At 41.4% G+C, this 16351-nt stretch overlaps 1 protein-coding gene across 3 annotated transcripts; it reads left to right on the plus strand.

The window, feature by feature from the left end:
• The first annotated feature begins 807 nt into the window (after positions 1–807).
• On the plus strand, positions 808–15385 carry topaz1 (testis and ovary specific TOPAZ 1). Of its 3 annotated transcripts, none has more exons than XM_082522047.1 (20): positions 808–1395; positions 4067–6572; positions 6658–6707; positions 8439–8542; positions 8873–8919; positions 9014–9078; positions 9226–9287; positions 9874–9960; positions 10173–10230; positions 10369–10520; positions 10615–10707; positions 10803–10915; positions 10993–11056; positions 11150–11321; positions 11456–11556; positions 11661–11826; positions 12842–12994; positions 13230–13433; positions 13635–13818; positions 14048–15385. In XM_082522047.1, exons 1-20 carry the CDS (start codon positions 1026–1028, stop codon positions 14244–14246), a joined length of 4950 nt encoding a protein of 1649 aa, XP_082378173.1. In that variant the 5' UTR covers positions 808–1025; the 3' UTR covers positions 14247–15385. The 3 variants fall into 3 exon arrangements, with proteins under 3 accessions (XP_082378173.1, XP_082378174.1, XP_082378175.1); XM_082522048.1 differs by having other exon boundaries at positions 9229–9287; XM_082522049.1 differs by having other exon boundaries at positions 808–1320.
• The last annotated feature ends 966 nt before the right edge of the window (positions 15386–16351 follow it).

Consider the following 16351-nt stretch of genomic DNA (forward strand, 5'->3'; position numbering starts at 1 on the left):
TTCCTTACGTGATCAGAAATGTTGTTCAGTCCACTTCTTTTGTAATTTGGCATACATAAGCCTTTTCTTCCCAGTTCCCTTTATTAGGTACGGCTTCTTTACAGCCAACCTTTCACTTGCAACATTTCTGACGAGGCTTTAGTGAACAGTAGATGGATCATCTGAAGGGCCAGATGCATGTCTCACGTCCTGTGTCAGGTCATTGCTGGGTTTTTTTCCTGTTTCTTACATACATGACTTTCAGTTGCTGTTCGTCTGCTGTGGAGAGTTTTTGGCAGGCTTTTTGGTACCATTTTTCTTAACTCTTCAATGATTCATGGGTCAAGTTTTAGTCATTTAGCACATGAAAATATTCCTCTGAAAATAGTCCAATACAGGGACAAGAATGAAAATGAGTGAAAAAGCAGCCAATGTCCAGAGAAGACTTTGAAAGACCAAAGCCTGGAGAACTAATGCACAATCATTAGAATTAAAATTCTCTTTGAAATAAGTTTGTGTTCACAGCAATTAATATGATTTTATTATATTAACATAGTGCGAGATTCTGTTGGCTTTAGACCAAAATTCCTGGTAGAAGCGTACTCAATTGTTACTTTTCCCTTGAGTACATTCCAGAGCCTGTACTTTGTTGCTTTTACTTGAGTGAATAGGTTAAATCATTAACAAGAGTATTACAAGAGTATTTTAATACAAGTATGTGCACTTCTAATTGAGTACAGAATATCTATAGTTGGGCCACCTCTGGTTAAAAGTTAGTATAGTTATAGAAGCTATTTGGCAATGTGCGTAGGACGGCTAAGAAACGCAAAATGATCTGCGCATGCGCAATGATTCGGGCACGCCTTAGCTCCCCATGTCAATCTCAAATTAACAGTGAGCGGCAGCAACACGAGTGCGAGGGCCCCGAATAGTAACGTAATGATGGTTTAAGAAGAACAAGTTCCAGCGTTACTCTGAAAAATACTTTTATAGCAGCCTGGTAAATTATTTAATAAGTTTTGGAAGGCACAGTTTTAACTGTTAGCATGTTTCCATCTTCTAGCAGGGTGAAACTCAACAGAGTTGCGCTAAAAGACGTTGTTGGGTTAAAGCTGACCCCGCGGCGGAGACGAGTCCCAAAGTTACTGAATAGAATTAAGGCTGAAAGCAAAAAACAAGAGAAAAACTTTGATTCCGTGCAGCTAATTTCAGAGAAAGATATGGTGTCACCTCCGGGCAGCAATGAACCCGACCAAAACTTAACGCACACAATGGGTTCCGAAAAGAAGACACAGCCGCCGAGCACTCACGACGAGGAGGAGCCGGAGGAGAATGGCTCAGGTACGCAGAAAACAAAGAGTAAAGTAGACTCTGAGTCACGAGGCGCTGATAAACAAGACGGGCCGAACACTAGAGGCAAGTATCAACAGAGCAGGGGGGGTCAGAAACACGTGCCTCAGACCGCGGTTTATTTGGTGTGTTTTCAAACGGCTCCACGGTAGGACGAATCCAAGGAGTGAAAGGTCCAAATATCAAATGAAGCTGACAAGCCAGGCGACTCTGGCCAGGAGGAGGAGACAGACCGATTTAACGTCGGGTAGATGTCCTTTCAGACAGTGCGACGTTAATGGTAAAAGTGGTGTGGCACGCCGGGCTAAAAGCGTGAGGGTCGGTGTTAGAGAGGGACGGAGTTCAGTGAAGGCCACGTCCGCCGGGTGTGATCCTCAGCCCGCTGCTGCTTCTGCAAAATCGGGAGGAGTGCGAAGGGAATCCCAAGTAAGGTGCACTTTAGCTGGATTATAAGTTAGAGTTTTTAAGGTTAAAGGTTTTAAGGTTGGTTAAATTGCACTGCCTTTAAATTGATTTTACAATTGGGCGTTTTGTGATAGGTTTATGCTTTTAGCTAACTCTTTGCTAATTTGTGCCAAATTGTGTCAGATGCTAAGCTAACAATGTGGTAAAGTCCTACTGAACACGATCCAGTTTTAGTGGATATCATGCAGTTCATGGTTGAACCTGACATGAAGGATCTTCTTAGCTATTACTTGCCCGGATTGGAGCTGATGGAGTTTAATTATACACTAACTAGCAGCCTGCTAATAGCAGATACATTTCCTGTTCATATAGCTGGCACTCGTCTTACTTGCTGAACATGAGCTAGATTGACTAAATAAATCCCCGGCTGTATATTCCTATTAAGGTTTTTTAATATAATCTATTTATTTTATAAAGTGTATAAAAACAATGTTGTTACAGATTTGTCCCCATATTGGACGTGATAGTACCACCGGTTGCTAGGGAAACATGCCTATTCCCACACTTTTTGGGAGTGGTTCTTATGTTCTTGAACGTTGCTCAAAAAGATGGTGCACTTGCCTGTAGTTTTTCATGTTTGTCTGCAAATACTGCTCTCCCAGCTGAAGTAAAACCTGAAGATGGTCTTGAAAGTAAAAGTTCAGCCTATGCAAGTCATTCGCTATCATTTAAACCAAAATCCCGGTACTATGCCAGTGACCAAAGCAGTCAAAAGTATGTTTCATCCAAATGTTTGGGGAATACACCTTTTTCCCTAGTAGCAGGTGGTTGCCAGGGGGTCTCGCACCGGTTTATCAGCAATCCTTTAGTGAATGCCATTAACCTCTAGCATCCAGTCAAAACTGGCTGGAGTACTCAATTTTCCCTCATTACTGATGGTTGCGGGCCTGTGTGACTGAGGCCTTATTCACTTGCTCGTGATAGTCAAACGTCCAAATGGCAGGCAGTTTAATATCACCTGGTTAGTGCTTCACATATCGACAAAACCTCAGTTGGGTAATTTGGGGATTGTCTCATTCACAGCCTGGGAAGCTGTTCCACATAGCTGCCACTCAAGCTTAGTGAACCTACTCTTTACAGTTCTTTATTAGAAGTGGGAACGTTAACCAAATGTATGTTTTCCAGGCTCAGTCAGTCGTTGTTACTAAATCATAACCAGTTATAAAGTAAGAGCTTTTTGTGTCCATTGTCCCAGAGAAGGTGTTGTCTGGTAAATTATGTGTACAGTGTCATTGCACTGAACACAGAACATTTATGGCCTAACAAAAGTGTTATAATTTAGTGTCTTCATTTATTTCCTATGGAGCTTATTTTCTGACATAATTCAAAACCTCTCTGCCTTTTTGTTGTACCAGTCACAATTATAATCAGTTATGGGTTAGCCTTCAAAAAAAGGTTGTGCCTGGGTAGATTCGGTAAATTAAACTGATATGAAAATCGATTTTTATTTTATTTATTTTCTCAAGGGTGAGACGTTAAGAAGGACAAATCCTAACAAAGTTCTTCAAGAAGCAAGTCTCCGCGACTCAGAAGCCATCTCAGCTGATTTTGAAGCCTATACCTAAATGAACAAAGAGAGCACCTTAACTTTGAGTTGTCATCAGAATTTAAAATTATATGCGGGGGGGAAAAAAAGGTCCCTGCTCATCCTGACAGAACACTGAGCAAATGCCATTCTAGTTCATTTGAATAGACACTGTTGATTTAATTGATCCATGAGTAAATATATCCACCGCGATATATGTGAGGACGTCATCCACGTTCCTCAGTGCAGCAACACGATTGGTTCGTATATCTCCTGGTTTGGCTTTTCAAAATCAGAATCAGAAAGACTTTATTTATCCCCAAGGTGCAATTAAGGTACACCAGAGCAGCATGACGTTGAGGGTAAGGACGGGGCATAAACAGGCAATAAGAGTGAGATAATAAATACACAGAATATACAGTATATATACAGTTTTAAAATTTTGATTGATTTTCTTGATTTCTGTTCAGGTTTTTTTCGTTTGATGCCTCTGTGATTAACTGGTCTGTTTGACTTTCCTGCCTCTAATGAAATCAGTCATTGCTCTAAGCCTTTGTTCAAGATGGTGAATGAGATGATCCCAAATGGTGCCGATATTGATTGGAATCGATGCTGTTTGAAAAGCAGTTATTAAAAAGAAAAAGAAAAAAGGAAAGAAAGCTACGGTGATGTTTCTTTCTGATGCTTAGGTAAATCATTGTTATTTCGTTTTGCACTCTCTGACAAGTGTTTTGTTTCCACTTGCAGATGTTGGTAGACATAAAGAGCCAAACCTCTCCGGTCTTACTGGTTCAGAAGTGTTACTAAGAAGAGCCGTCGGAGCCTCCCACTGTGGTGTCTGTGGGGAATGTAAATACACTTCCCCTCAGCGCAAGGCGCCGGGTAAGCTAAAAAGAGCTAGCCCAGGGTCAGAGCCACCTGCTACTCAGTCAGAAATCGAAAAAGAAAACACAATCACTCAGAGCTCTAAGAAGATTATCGTGTGGATAAACCAGTATCCCAAAGTGATCCTTTGTGACGTTGCCAAAAAATGTAAAGCTTGCGGTCACGATTGTGGGTATGTGTTACCGGATGCTCTCGAGAACAAGGTTGTGCGTTGCTTCCAGCAGGAGATGAGAGCTTCAATACGGTTTTGGCCTACTTGTTTAAGGCATAATGAATCAGAAACTGAGAAAAAGGCTCTGTTTAAAAGTAGCAAGTGTTGTCCAAGTGCTCAGGATGAGAAGACCGTCTGTCAGTCTCAAAGTCTGATCCGCCAGAACCACCTGGATGAAGGCATGCATTCACAGCCATTATCCCATCATACCGTGAGTCCTTTCCACCGGAGTCAGACAGGCGAAGACTCTGCAACTTGTTCTGCTTCTTTTTTACTAGATGAGCATACAAAGACAGGCAACTGCAGAGGTGGCATGCGTGACAGAGATGCTGAAGTGGACCTTGGTCCAGGATCAGATCCAGTAAGCCCAGAGACTTGTAGAGAAAAAGGAAAGGTAGGGGATAGCATTGAGTGCAGCAGCACTTTGGACTTTGCGCCCACCGATAAGTGTAGCGCTTCAGGTGGTCAGAAAGGCGATCCCACAAATGCTGATGGATCACACGTGTTGTCAGATCTCATCGATCATGTTAGTGACGAGGATACAGATGCACCAGAGTCGTACACTTGCCAGAGAGTAAGGGCGTATTTGAGAAAAATACATTTTTCATGTGCACGCACTTACATGGCCTGGCCTTTCTCAAAGACTTGCACAGCAAATGCTTCTACCACAGCAGGGACTATTGATCCATCAGCAAAGGATGGGATTGACTCTGCAACAGCTAATCAAAGTATGCCAGGTTCATCCAGTAACCTGTTCAAGGACATTCCCCCGAAGGCACCTACAGAGAAATGGGAAGAGGATGGAGAAAGCGCTTTTGCTCAGGGAAATGAGAAAAGGCACAGAAAAGACATGGAGACCTCACCGCTGTTTAACCAGCCTGAAGAGTTAGAAACCAGGCCTAATTCAGATACGGCATCATTCCCCCCTCCAGCTCAGTGTGGAAGGGAGCGTGGCACTGATGGAGTCTCAGCCTCGGCTTTGCTAGTTAATGGACCAGAAACTGTCACCTCCATATCGACCCCTTCCCCCTCAGTCCTCGGCCTGAGTGACTGGGACACTGCCACCACTCTGTCTCTTATGTCATCTCCATTCACACAGGGCAGCATGAGCAGCCTCTCAGCCACAACATCTTCTCTCCCACCTTCATCGCTTATTCCCAAGAGAGTCAATGTTGCTGACAAAATATTGTCCTCCTGTGAAGAAGCCCAAACAGCTTCTTCCTCTCCCAATGTTCCTCTGCACAGCCCTGACTCCTTTCATACATGTGAATCCTTTGTCCTTCCTCAAGATGAATATGAAAATGACAAGGAACCATTCCCATGCAGGAGCCCCCCCAGACTGGACCCATATTATTGTGCAAGTTCGTTTAGGGGCAATGCTTCAGTGGGTTCACTATTGTGCAGCATCTCCCAGGAACACTGCGTAGAGTCAGACTTGAATGAATTCATGCTTCCACCTTTGCTCTCCCCCGTCCATTCACCACAACGGCAGTTGTGCCAGAGAAGCTTCTCGTGCTGCAGCTCAAGCAGTACAGATGAGGAAGAAATGAACAAAGATGTGAGCAACTTGCCACAAAATGATAATTGCAAGGATTGTCTTGAGCACCATATTGAAGAGTTGGAAAGAGACTTGTCAGACTTTACAACTCCTGAGACACCAAGGGAACCTCAGTCTTCTCCCAGCAGTGAAGAAGAAAGTGATGACGAGGATGATGTGGAGCAGGGTAACCGAATTTCAGAACAAGTTTCCTTACATCGTAAAATAAAGCCGAGCCTTAGCTCAGGTGTTCTGACAGAGCCCTGCTCTTCTTCCTGCAGCGACGAAAAGAACGGTGCGGCCTTGAGTGATGGAGAATCACACTCAGACACAGAAGAGGGATCAAGCCCGTCTAAAATAGCAAACAGCGAAGAGGATAAAACCCAAGGAGAAGCAGCTGGTGATTCTCAGCCTGGCATTTTGGACGAGTTAACAGCCTACGAACAGGACATCCTGCTTGTTGACGTGATCCAGGACGACCCAGAACTGTTTGACAACCTGCCTGATCAAAGTTTGCTGAAGCTGGGTCCTACCCGAGCTGCCGAGGCTCCGGGAACCAAACCTGCTGCTGTGGTGAATACTCCAAGAAGAGATGGAGCGTCACAGGAGCTGCAAGAGAGGTAAGGTCTTATATTTAACATTAAGTCCTGCAAGTGACAGATTAATTGTTGAATGCTTTATAAATAAAAGTTACTTTTGTTCTAGATTGGCTCCAGTTACTGTGGATTTGCCTTGTGACAGTCCCAATAACACAGGTACGATCAGTGCGCAGAGAAACTGAGCCATGATGACAGTGTCTTCTATATTTTATTGTTTCCTTCGATATGTATAAAGTGAAAATAAGACAAAAGAAGCTAAACATTTTAAAAAAAGGAAAATAAGTAAAAACAGTAGAACGCTCGGTAAAAGTAAAGGCATGTCAGTGTTTGTGACTCAACCTAAAGTTCTGCCACATGGATGGGACGCAGTGCTCGTCTGACAGCCAGAGTCTGTGATTTTTACCTGTTATGATCTAAAGTAACAGGGTTGCTGTTAGGGCTGTTCGATATAATGATATATATCAGATGACCATATGAAAACATCTATTGTTTCATTTTACGCTATCATTTGTTTCGTGGTGTCACAAAATAAATTGTTTACGGTAATATTTTTTTCATGGTTTTGATGGTCACTGTAGAATTAATTTTAATTAAGTTCTCTCTTTCTCTTATATTTAATATAACCACACTACGGACGGACAAGCGACTGCTTTTATGTGTTGTCATTAGCAACAATGACAGTAAAACTATCGCGTGGCTCCGCCGTCCGCTTATTTTCCAAATAAACCTTTCACAATAAAGCTGAAGATCCTGTTAAGATTTTTCAAAATAAACCGAATCACATGAAATAGTATGCAGAGTGTTTACGGACAAGAAGCTAAAAAGAGCCGTCAGGTGCTAAAAAATAAACCTTAGAACAGGATTTTGCCTGCAGCGCGCCGTGTAATAAATGCTCACAAATAAAACTGTGGCTGTTTCAACTTGTGCCTTAAAATGTAGTTTAATGCATCGGTGCCCAGCTGAAGCCACTTCACGCAAGTCAAGTTGCCCGAAATTCACAGAAAATGTAAAATTTTTGTGATATTTATCATTGTTGGGATGATAAATGTCTTATATCGGGAAATGAGATTTTGGTCATATCACACAGCCCTAGTTGCTGTGAAAGAAATGGAGAAAGCTGCTTGTTTTTTTTGTTTTTTACAGATATAGATAAACAGCTGGAGTCTGGAGTTTTATGGATTCACTTACTTGCAGGAAAGAGCAGTCCGACTGCAGTTAAAGCAATAAAAATGTCCTGGTTGATTCTTTTATGTGGCTAAAATCCACTTTGGCACCTCTGCAGCAGTACATTACTAAGTTACTTAGTTCTTGCATTGCTCCTAATATCTCAAACTGTTTTTAATTCAAAGATTAGAGAGACATGTAAACTGGTTTTACGGCGCTTACTGAAAATCCCAACAGCTCCTAAATGAGAAACTCACTGCTTTTAAAAGGAAATTAAATTTTTTTGCATTTTATATTTAACTGACTGCTTATGATGTCCCACATGAAAATACCAACATGTCTAAGTTGTTTATCGCCATTAAGCTTTAAAGGATTGATTTTCTGGTTAATATTGTGCAGTAAGTTGATTTTCTTACACGAGTTTCAAAGCTTGTGGTCCTTTTGTGAGAGATGAAATGTGGTAAATGTGATTATATTTTGTCCAGTACAGATGTTTGTTCAAAATTTCAAGTTATTGTCTCAGACGTTTTAGTTAGTAAGTGGAAATTTTAAGATGCCTAACTCAACTAACTTTGATAATGGCCATTATAATGGAGACAATGGCCTGAAATGACCCAAAACTTTGACATACTTTAAAAAAAATTCCCCTCTATGATTGGAACAGACTTCAGTAGACCAGAGATTAACTTGTGATTGTTTTTTTTTCTTCTTCAAATCCTATAGAGGAGAGTAACAGCAGGCCATGGAGACCTCATTCTAGCAGCACCCATACTGGAACACAGAGCGACACATGCCCTACCTCCACTGAGAAGCAAAGCAAACATGTGGTAAAGTAATGGGTCCTCTGCACAATCAGATAGATAGAGAAAGGAGCAGCGTGCACGTCAGTGGTTTTAACTTCCCTGAGGTTTTGTAGAAAAACATGGCAGGGCTTTTAATAGGGCTTCTTCTGCATAAATGCTCTCTGTGCATTTTACAGAGCACTGAGTCTGATGTATTACAGCGACAATGTTTAAAGATCTGACACATCAAATACTGAATTTAAATAATTTTATTTTCAAAGGAATGGGTGTTTCATACGTTATCCTGCTTCTAAAGTATAATAAATGCACAATAGTGTATCTGTCATGTGTTGTTGTTTTTTTTTTCTCCAATAGGTTCAATCTGATACCAACAGCAATCATGTAAATAGTGGCCCAGAAAGGTACCAGTTTGCTTAGTGCACATGACCTGATCTTTGATTTGTCACATTAATCTTTCAGTCTCGCGATCATCATATTGTTTATGTTCTGTAACAGGAGCCAGCCCATCAAGACGGTGAACTCCTTTCAAAACATCCCCCCACTCATGTCCATGGGAACCGGTGAGGGAGAATGAAAAGGGCTCAGACAATGAACTTTAATTGCTGTTGCGTTTATCTTGTTCTCACTAATAACTCCTCATTTTATAACTTAATTGCCAATGTGAGTGCTCAGCGTTACTTTATTCTTTGGCTCTTCTGGTCTCCAAGCAGGGGCATGGATCACAAACTCCGCAAACATGATGGATTTTAGGCGCCTGAAATCAAGTTCTGTAAGTGTTCCTTTGTATATTACCATGTTGCTACTGAAAAAATGCTCAGTTTAAATACATGTTCGGTGGCGTTAGCATAGATTGGACTTTCCAGTTATTTAATAGAATATAACTGAAATAAATCTGGAAAAGTCAGAACTGGTTTTGGAAGTTCTAGTAGGACAACTAATTTTAAACTTATAAAGAAATTACTGTCATATATACAGTATCTGGAGATATGAGGGTCCTTTCCATAGTCTGTGTATAAAGATGGATGTGGCCTTTTTGAAAATGAATCTTAAATACCTTTAAATCTCTGACCTCAGTAAACAACTCACTGATGAGTTTGTGGTCTCTAAAACTAATGAATCCTTGCTGAATACAGCACGATTTCCATTTTCTAAACCATGAACAGAAATGGCCTCAGTTTCACGGTCTGCTCTGACAATCATTCGGTTTCAGCTTGAGGTTTCCCAAAAGAATTAAACTAATGTCGCCGTGGTTACTGTAGATGTACAGTTCGTTCTTCTGTACAATAAATATGTTTTGCACTGTGGGTGAATTGCATTGCTATAACTTGACTGTGTGATGCTGTCTAAATGCTCAGTACTGCAGGCTGTACTTCAGTGAATCACTGACCTGTGGGTTCAAAATGTGTCGCTTCCAACATCTGCCTATGGAGGGGGATGAAAAGGTACACTCTGTGGTTTTTACTTTATTTATTTATTTATTTATTTATTTTTTCTTGATTTCACCAAAGACAGTAAATTGTTTGTGTATTGTGTACATTTTATGTTTTTAATCTTGAATTTAAAAAATCAAATTGAATTGTTGGAGATTGCAGGGCCAACATCACCCTCTGTTGTGACATCGCTGTAATTGCACACTTTCTTTTTCATTTGCTAGTTTTGTATTGAAAACGTGACAAGATTCATCAAAAATCCAACGTGCCTTCAGAAAGCAGGTGAGTTTCCTTCCTTTCCTTCCCACTTCTCTTTTTCTCCCACAGCCTTTGTGCACGCTGCATGCTAAACTGATTGCCCATCTTTGCTGCGTCATCGGTCTCCTTTCTCCTCTCCTGCTCTACCCCTGTTCTCCTCAGGAGCTGTGTTTACAGGATATTACCAGAAAAACCCGCCAGGAGTGTATTTCTCTTTGCCGATATTTTTCTCCCTCCTCTGGGCTCTGCTGAAAGCTGGCATGTTGTCCGAGGTCTTTTCCGTCCTCAGTGTTGGCTTGGCTCACAACATAGTGGTCAGTGTAGCAGTCCTGACATTAACCACGGAGAAAACTAAACAACTGATTGATGCTGACATGAGATTAGACGTTGATCTTGTTTTCTTTTTAGCCCAGCCACGAGTTCCTCCTCTCCCTTTTTAACTGCGTGAGAGAAAAGGGTGTGATGGGCTTTGTGCCTGAACTCATGCAGCTCACTTTCAAGGTATCAGTTGTTTGCCTTTCATTATGCTCTGAGTTTAGCTCATTTGCTTTATGTGCCTCTGGAAGAATTTAGACTACCTGTCTGTATGTTTACAGATGGCCAACGCTGGACTAGAGCTGAGTTTGGACTGCCTCGACTGTGTAAGGAACACTCCTCTTTTCCAGCAAATGATTCATCCAAACTCGCCTTCGGTGTCCGGCAACAACAAGTGAGTGAGCCACAAAGTTCACAATTGTTTTCATTTGTTAATCATAACTCTTATAATTCTTATTTTCACTCTTAAAGGGTTTCCTCTGGTGCACCGTTTCCAGAGTACCTGAATTTAGCCCATTCCATTGTGGAAATGGAGGTAAGAGCTTCACATCTTTTGACAGCTTTGTCTGTAAAGATGGTGGTGCGTTGTGCTCATGTGTGTATTTGTTGTATTTGTTGTCTGTGTCAGCTTTGTATGAAACAAGAGGACTGGAGGAGGATAGGTGAGGTTTTTAGAGGGATCTGCCAGTCCAACCAGCACCCCAGCCAAGTGGAGCGCATCAGTGGTCGCATTGCTGTCGCGCTCCTGTCTGAGGGCAAAGACAAGCTGTCACTGCCCTTTTCTGTATTTGCTGAGACAGGTAAAAGCTCTAAGTAGAGATAAACATCAGTTTTCTTCTCCCAGTGTGGTTCTGTGTACTAGCACCTTCCAGATTCCAATCTGGAGGGAAAAAAAGTAGCTGTTCATTTATTTATTCATTCAAATGTTCTTTAGTGTGTCAGAATGAAAGTGAGGACAGCATGGTGAGGAGTTTCGTAGGCAGAATTGGAGTCTCTCTGATGTTACGGTACCACAAAACGCATCAGTGGGCCAAGGTAATCAGGCCGTGCAGCTCGCATCACACTCTCCTCGTCACATCTGAGCAGCATCTTCGAATTTAGGATGTCATTGTTTGTCTGTGTCATGTTTACTGATGCAGGGTCGCAGGGTGGTCGAGACGCTGTCTGTTTTAAAAGTCGGCTTCTCAACTCTGAAAGGTCTGTTTGGGAACGAGGACGGAGCGTCACGATGCTGCCTGATCACTGTGGCTGCAGAGGTCTTCCTCCTGAGTGGCAGCGTGGAGGGAGCTCTGAACACACTCCGAGGTAGTGACTCGTGAAGCTGATCGATGTTTATTTAGCTAATGTCGTCATGCTTAAAATGTAACCAGCGTTTTATTTTCATGGTTTATAAGTGCAGAGTTTCACAGCTCGAATAAAAATGGGATTTATGCTGCATTAGCAAAGCAAAGTCAACTAAAGGGCCAACTTTTAACTGTTGCTGAGATATGTCAACTTTACAGCTAATAGCTGTTTGTGTCAACAAGCTGAATCCCAAAGATTTTATTTTGCGCCTGTCTAAACTGTGTCATCTTTGGCATAAAGAAATGGGAACAAATTATGTCTGTGTAGTTTCTCATTCATGGTAGTCTTAAGAGCTTGGAAAAAAGGAGACTTCATTACGTTTGTCAAGACATTTGATCCAAGAGGCTTTTTCGGATCAGAACTGAAGTTTTCTTCTTTTTCTGAGCTCTTAAGATGAAAACATGATTTCTTTTGTTTTTGTGACTGGCTGCTAAAAACAAAGTGCCTGAAGAATCAATGTCAGAAATTGTCTGATATGTATGGGCCATTATGAATCATTTTATGCTTGGATGAGTTCTATGTCAGTGTTAAGTAGCTTTGCAAACAAGAAAGTGGTCAGGTGCAAGGACTGCGCTGAAGATGAGGGGAAAAGCAACCAATGTCTAAAAGACAGATTTGAATGACCATCAGAAAGTGCTGAGAGCTGCTGCTCAGGATCAGTTGTGTAACAAAGACAAGTCTGGCTTCTTGCGAGGAAAGTGTAAAAAATGACTCAAGACTTTGCACAATCCTCAATAATAGGTTTCCATTAATGTCTTTTCTTAACACTCACAAACTTAAAGTTCTTTCCCTGTAAATCAGTAAAAGCAAATTTGGTTTTATGTCCTCAGACTTTATGTGGAAACCTTAAAAGTGATAGTCGTCTCGCTGCCCTGAGAAATGCTAGCTTTCATAGTCTTGTAGGTAATGTTGTAGAACTGTGAAACCAGTTATTTGCTGAATTGTTTAAATTTTGTTTATACATCTGTTAATCCAGAAAACAAGTGGTTCCTGAGTTCGTCCTCATGGCCGTGTGAGCCTGCCGATCTGGAGAGTAGGACTCGTGTGCTGATACGTCTGGCTGAAAAAACCTCTCACAGAGACACGCTGGAGCTTCTCTGTAATCTTCCTGGAGTTAAAGAGTCAAGTGGTGAGTAACCTACAGAGAGCTGAAATTAAAGTTAAAAAAACAAACAAACAATGATACAGCAGGTTAGTCAGCTTTGCTACTAAACTGGCCAGATCAGTATCCCACAAGTTTAACTGACTCGCTACACTCTGATTAGAAAGTGCTGGTTTAATTTTGTACAGTGTTTGCTAGCGCTAATAGATGCTCAGCTGTGAGAAAAATTTAGTTGATAAAGAGGTTTTTCTTTTTTCTCCAGACTCGATGGATATCTCCAGGTACAGCCCCTTGTTTAACTCTCACCTTCAAGTGTGTGTGGACAGGCAGATACTTCCTGTGGCTTCAGACACGGTGGACTTTATGCTCTCTCATAACCTGGCTGTTGACCACACAGTGCTTCGGATACTTTTACAGAAACTGGGCAAGCAAAACCTCTGGCTCCGGGCTCGGGAAGTCTTCAAACGTAAGTACCACACTCTGGTTTTTACTGCTACACTTACATCATTGCATCATAAATGTGAGTTGTCGAAGGCAGGAAACAGCTGCAGATTCTATTACGGCACCAGATGTTGAGTCTGATCAGTCTCAGCTAACGTTTACAAATGGTCAAAGATTTGGATTAGATTAGACTCTGAGGTGTGCTCGCTGCGTTCATGTTCATTAGATTCTCTGAATGTGGGCTACTACCCTGGAGTCTCAGCTCCCCCTGGTTTCATGACACTGATTGTCCCCTGTCGACTGGGGGAGGTGGAGCTGGCTCTCACCTTCGAGATGTTCATCACTGTCAACGCAACAGTCATTCACCACCTATCAGAGCCCATTACTTCTCTCACCATTACTCTCAAAAGGTAAATTGTGTTTTTGTGTATAAGGAGTCTGTTCAGATGGAATCAGTGAAATATTGGCATGGGGGGGGGGGGGCTGGATTGATGTCAATTAACTTTGATATGTGATAATTTCACCCAGAAATAAAGAACTCTTTGCATTCAAAATTATAAAAAAAAGATTGTCCATGGTTAGTGTGTGTAAAGATTCGACTGCAGTGGTACGTGATGTTCGTGCTTTCTTCTCTTCCAGGACTCAAAGCTGTGAGAGCGAGTACCTCTCTGCTGGCAGCCGCCTCCTCTCTGCAGCTTGTATCCCTCAGCCCAAACTAATAGTCCATTACACAGCAGTCAACTCAGAACAAGAACAAGTGTTCATGCTGGACGTTCCCTCTGCCCGCCGCTGGCTCCGCCACAATCATCTGTGGGCCCATGAGGTGTGGACACACTAAACCACCAGCTGTTTATTTCTTTGCTGTCTACAGAACTCCTTCTCTTTCCTTTAGAAACTGCTTGTGCTCAACAGCCGCTGACTCTCAGGAAAACAACCAATGAAATCAGGAATATGAAAGATTGCATATTTCTTGGTCATGTTTCAATTGACTTGAACTGAGGAGCAGAAAAACACAAAGACCAAAAACTACTATTCTTTTCTTTCTTTCTTTCTATCTTTATTTTTTTTTGGTTCAGAGTAGTTTTAAAATAGGTTAAGAGGTTGTTTCCTGAGTTCTTTTAGCTGATTTGTCAATCTGTTTGTGAGATTGACTCTTTGAAAGCAAAAACTCTGTTTAGGAACAGAGTCCAGCATGTTTGTTGCACGATTGTGTTTACTTCATTGTAAATAACATCTGAGTGTAAATAGGTATATATTTATAATGGTGTTTAGTCTTTGACAGTATTATGTTGTTATATTAATGTCAAAACCTCAATTGTTGCCAGTTAAGGAGCTGTGATTTACCTTTTCTTTGTATGAAGTTTTTATGTATCCATAAAAAAAAGGTTCTACTTAAAAAAAAAAAAAAGGCTCTTTTTTTTTTTTCTTCTTCTTCTTCTTTCAAATGAGAAAGGACATTTCTCTAAAAAGTGATTTTTGGATTTGACCACAGTTGCTTCCCTGCAGTCTTTAACATTTCTCCTCCAGCAATGATGTAGCGGGTAAATGCAGCGTTACTGGAATCTCAGATTCTGGCCACTTTACAATACACAACATTACTTATAATTTCTGTTCCAGAGAACTTTCCTATTCAAAATTCTTTCAGGCATGTTTTCCTCTTCTTTTCGCAGCCAGCATCGCTCACTGTACGGGTCTCATTTTATGGTCCCTGTAGTAGAAGACGGGTTCCTCATGAAAGAAAAAAATCAGTTATCTGTGACTGCGACATGTTTGAGGAGCTTGATTACTGGAACATCAGTTGAGGCGTGAAGCATTTGACGCGGTGTCTTGGTTAAAAAGCACAACCCTGGCTGACTGACATGTCTGATCGTGCGTGACAGAAAGGTGGATTTAATATTGTTGCAGAGTCTTTGCAGCATAGGTTGAAATGTCTGTCACAAAAATATCAAAGTGCTGATTGACAATAAAAGTTTTTGCATACTATTTGGTGAGGTTTTTATTTGATTTTTTTACTTTGTGGCAGAACAGCTAAATAATTTAATGTAATTTAGTTGCTTCTATCCAGAACTCACTGACTTGACTTTCCCTTCAGTGCTTGGAATAAAAGCCCTGCTGTGGCCCTTACGTGGTGTTTCTGCTATTCAGCCACTAGATGGCGAACTTTGACATGAGCAGACCATAAAATAAACACATTTGCTGACACATGGTTTGAAAGCCACAGAGACCGGTGTTTAGAGAAGATGTTTCTCAGCTGTTCTGATACTCCTGACACATAAAGGATCACTGAAGGTTTTCGCTCAGGGAGCAGTTGTCCTCCTCTTTTAATATTATACAAAACAAATGTATAATATACATTTGGCCGCCGTTTCTGTGGGGATGGTGTTTGCTCTGTGTTGTAGCATCCTGATGACACTCGGTTTGAGCTCAAGTAGATGATTTTAAATGTCCCCCATTACTGATGGGAGTCTCACAGTCTAAGAAGGCTACCCGTGTCATTTTTCATATCCTTCCCCATGATCTTAATGCGGTGGTCCACCGAGTTACTGTGATCAGTGAACTGTGGTACGTCTTGAAATTTGATTTTCACCCAGGTGTCATCACATACCTGAACCAATGACTTGGTGTTTCAGGGCAGGATAACAGAGCCCTTTTTTCCACTTCTTCACTGTACAAGACAATTTGCCTATAAATGATCAAGAAACTGACCTCACAGCTCATTGTTCATTCAGTGGTGCTTATTTCAGTTATTATGCAAATGTACAGTGGGGCAAAAAAAGTATTTAGTCAGCCACCGATTGTGCAAGTTCCCCCACTTAAAATGATGACAGAGGTCAGTAATTTGCACCAGAGGTACACTTCAACTGTGAGAGACAGAATGTGGAAAAAAAATCCATGAATCCACATGGTAGGATTTGTAAAGAATTTATTCGTAAATCAGGGTGG

Source organism: Aulonocara stuartgranti (assembly GCF_965226115.1).
Source record: "Aulonocara stuartgranti genome assembly, chromosome: 22".
NCBI classification, from domain to species: domain Eukaryota; kingdom Metazoa; phylum Chordata; class Actinopteri; order Cichliformes; family Cichlidae; genus Aulonocara; species Aulonocara stuartgranti.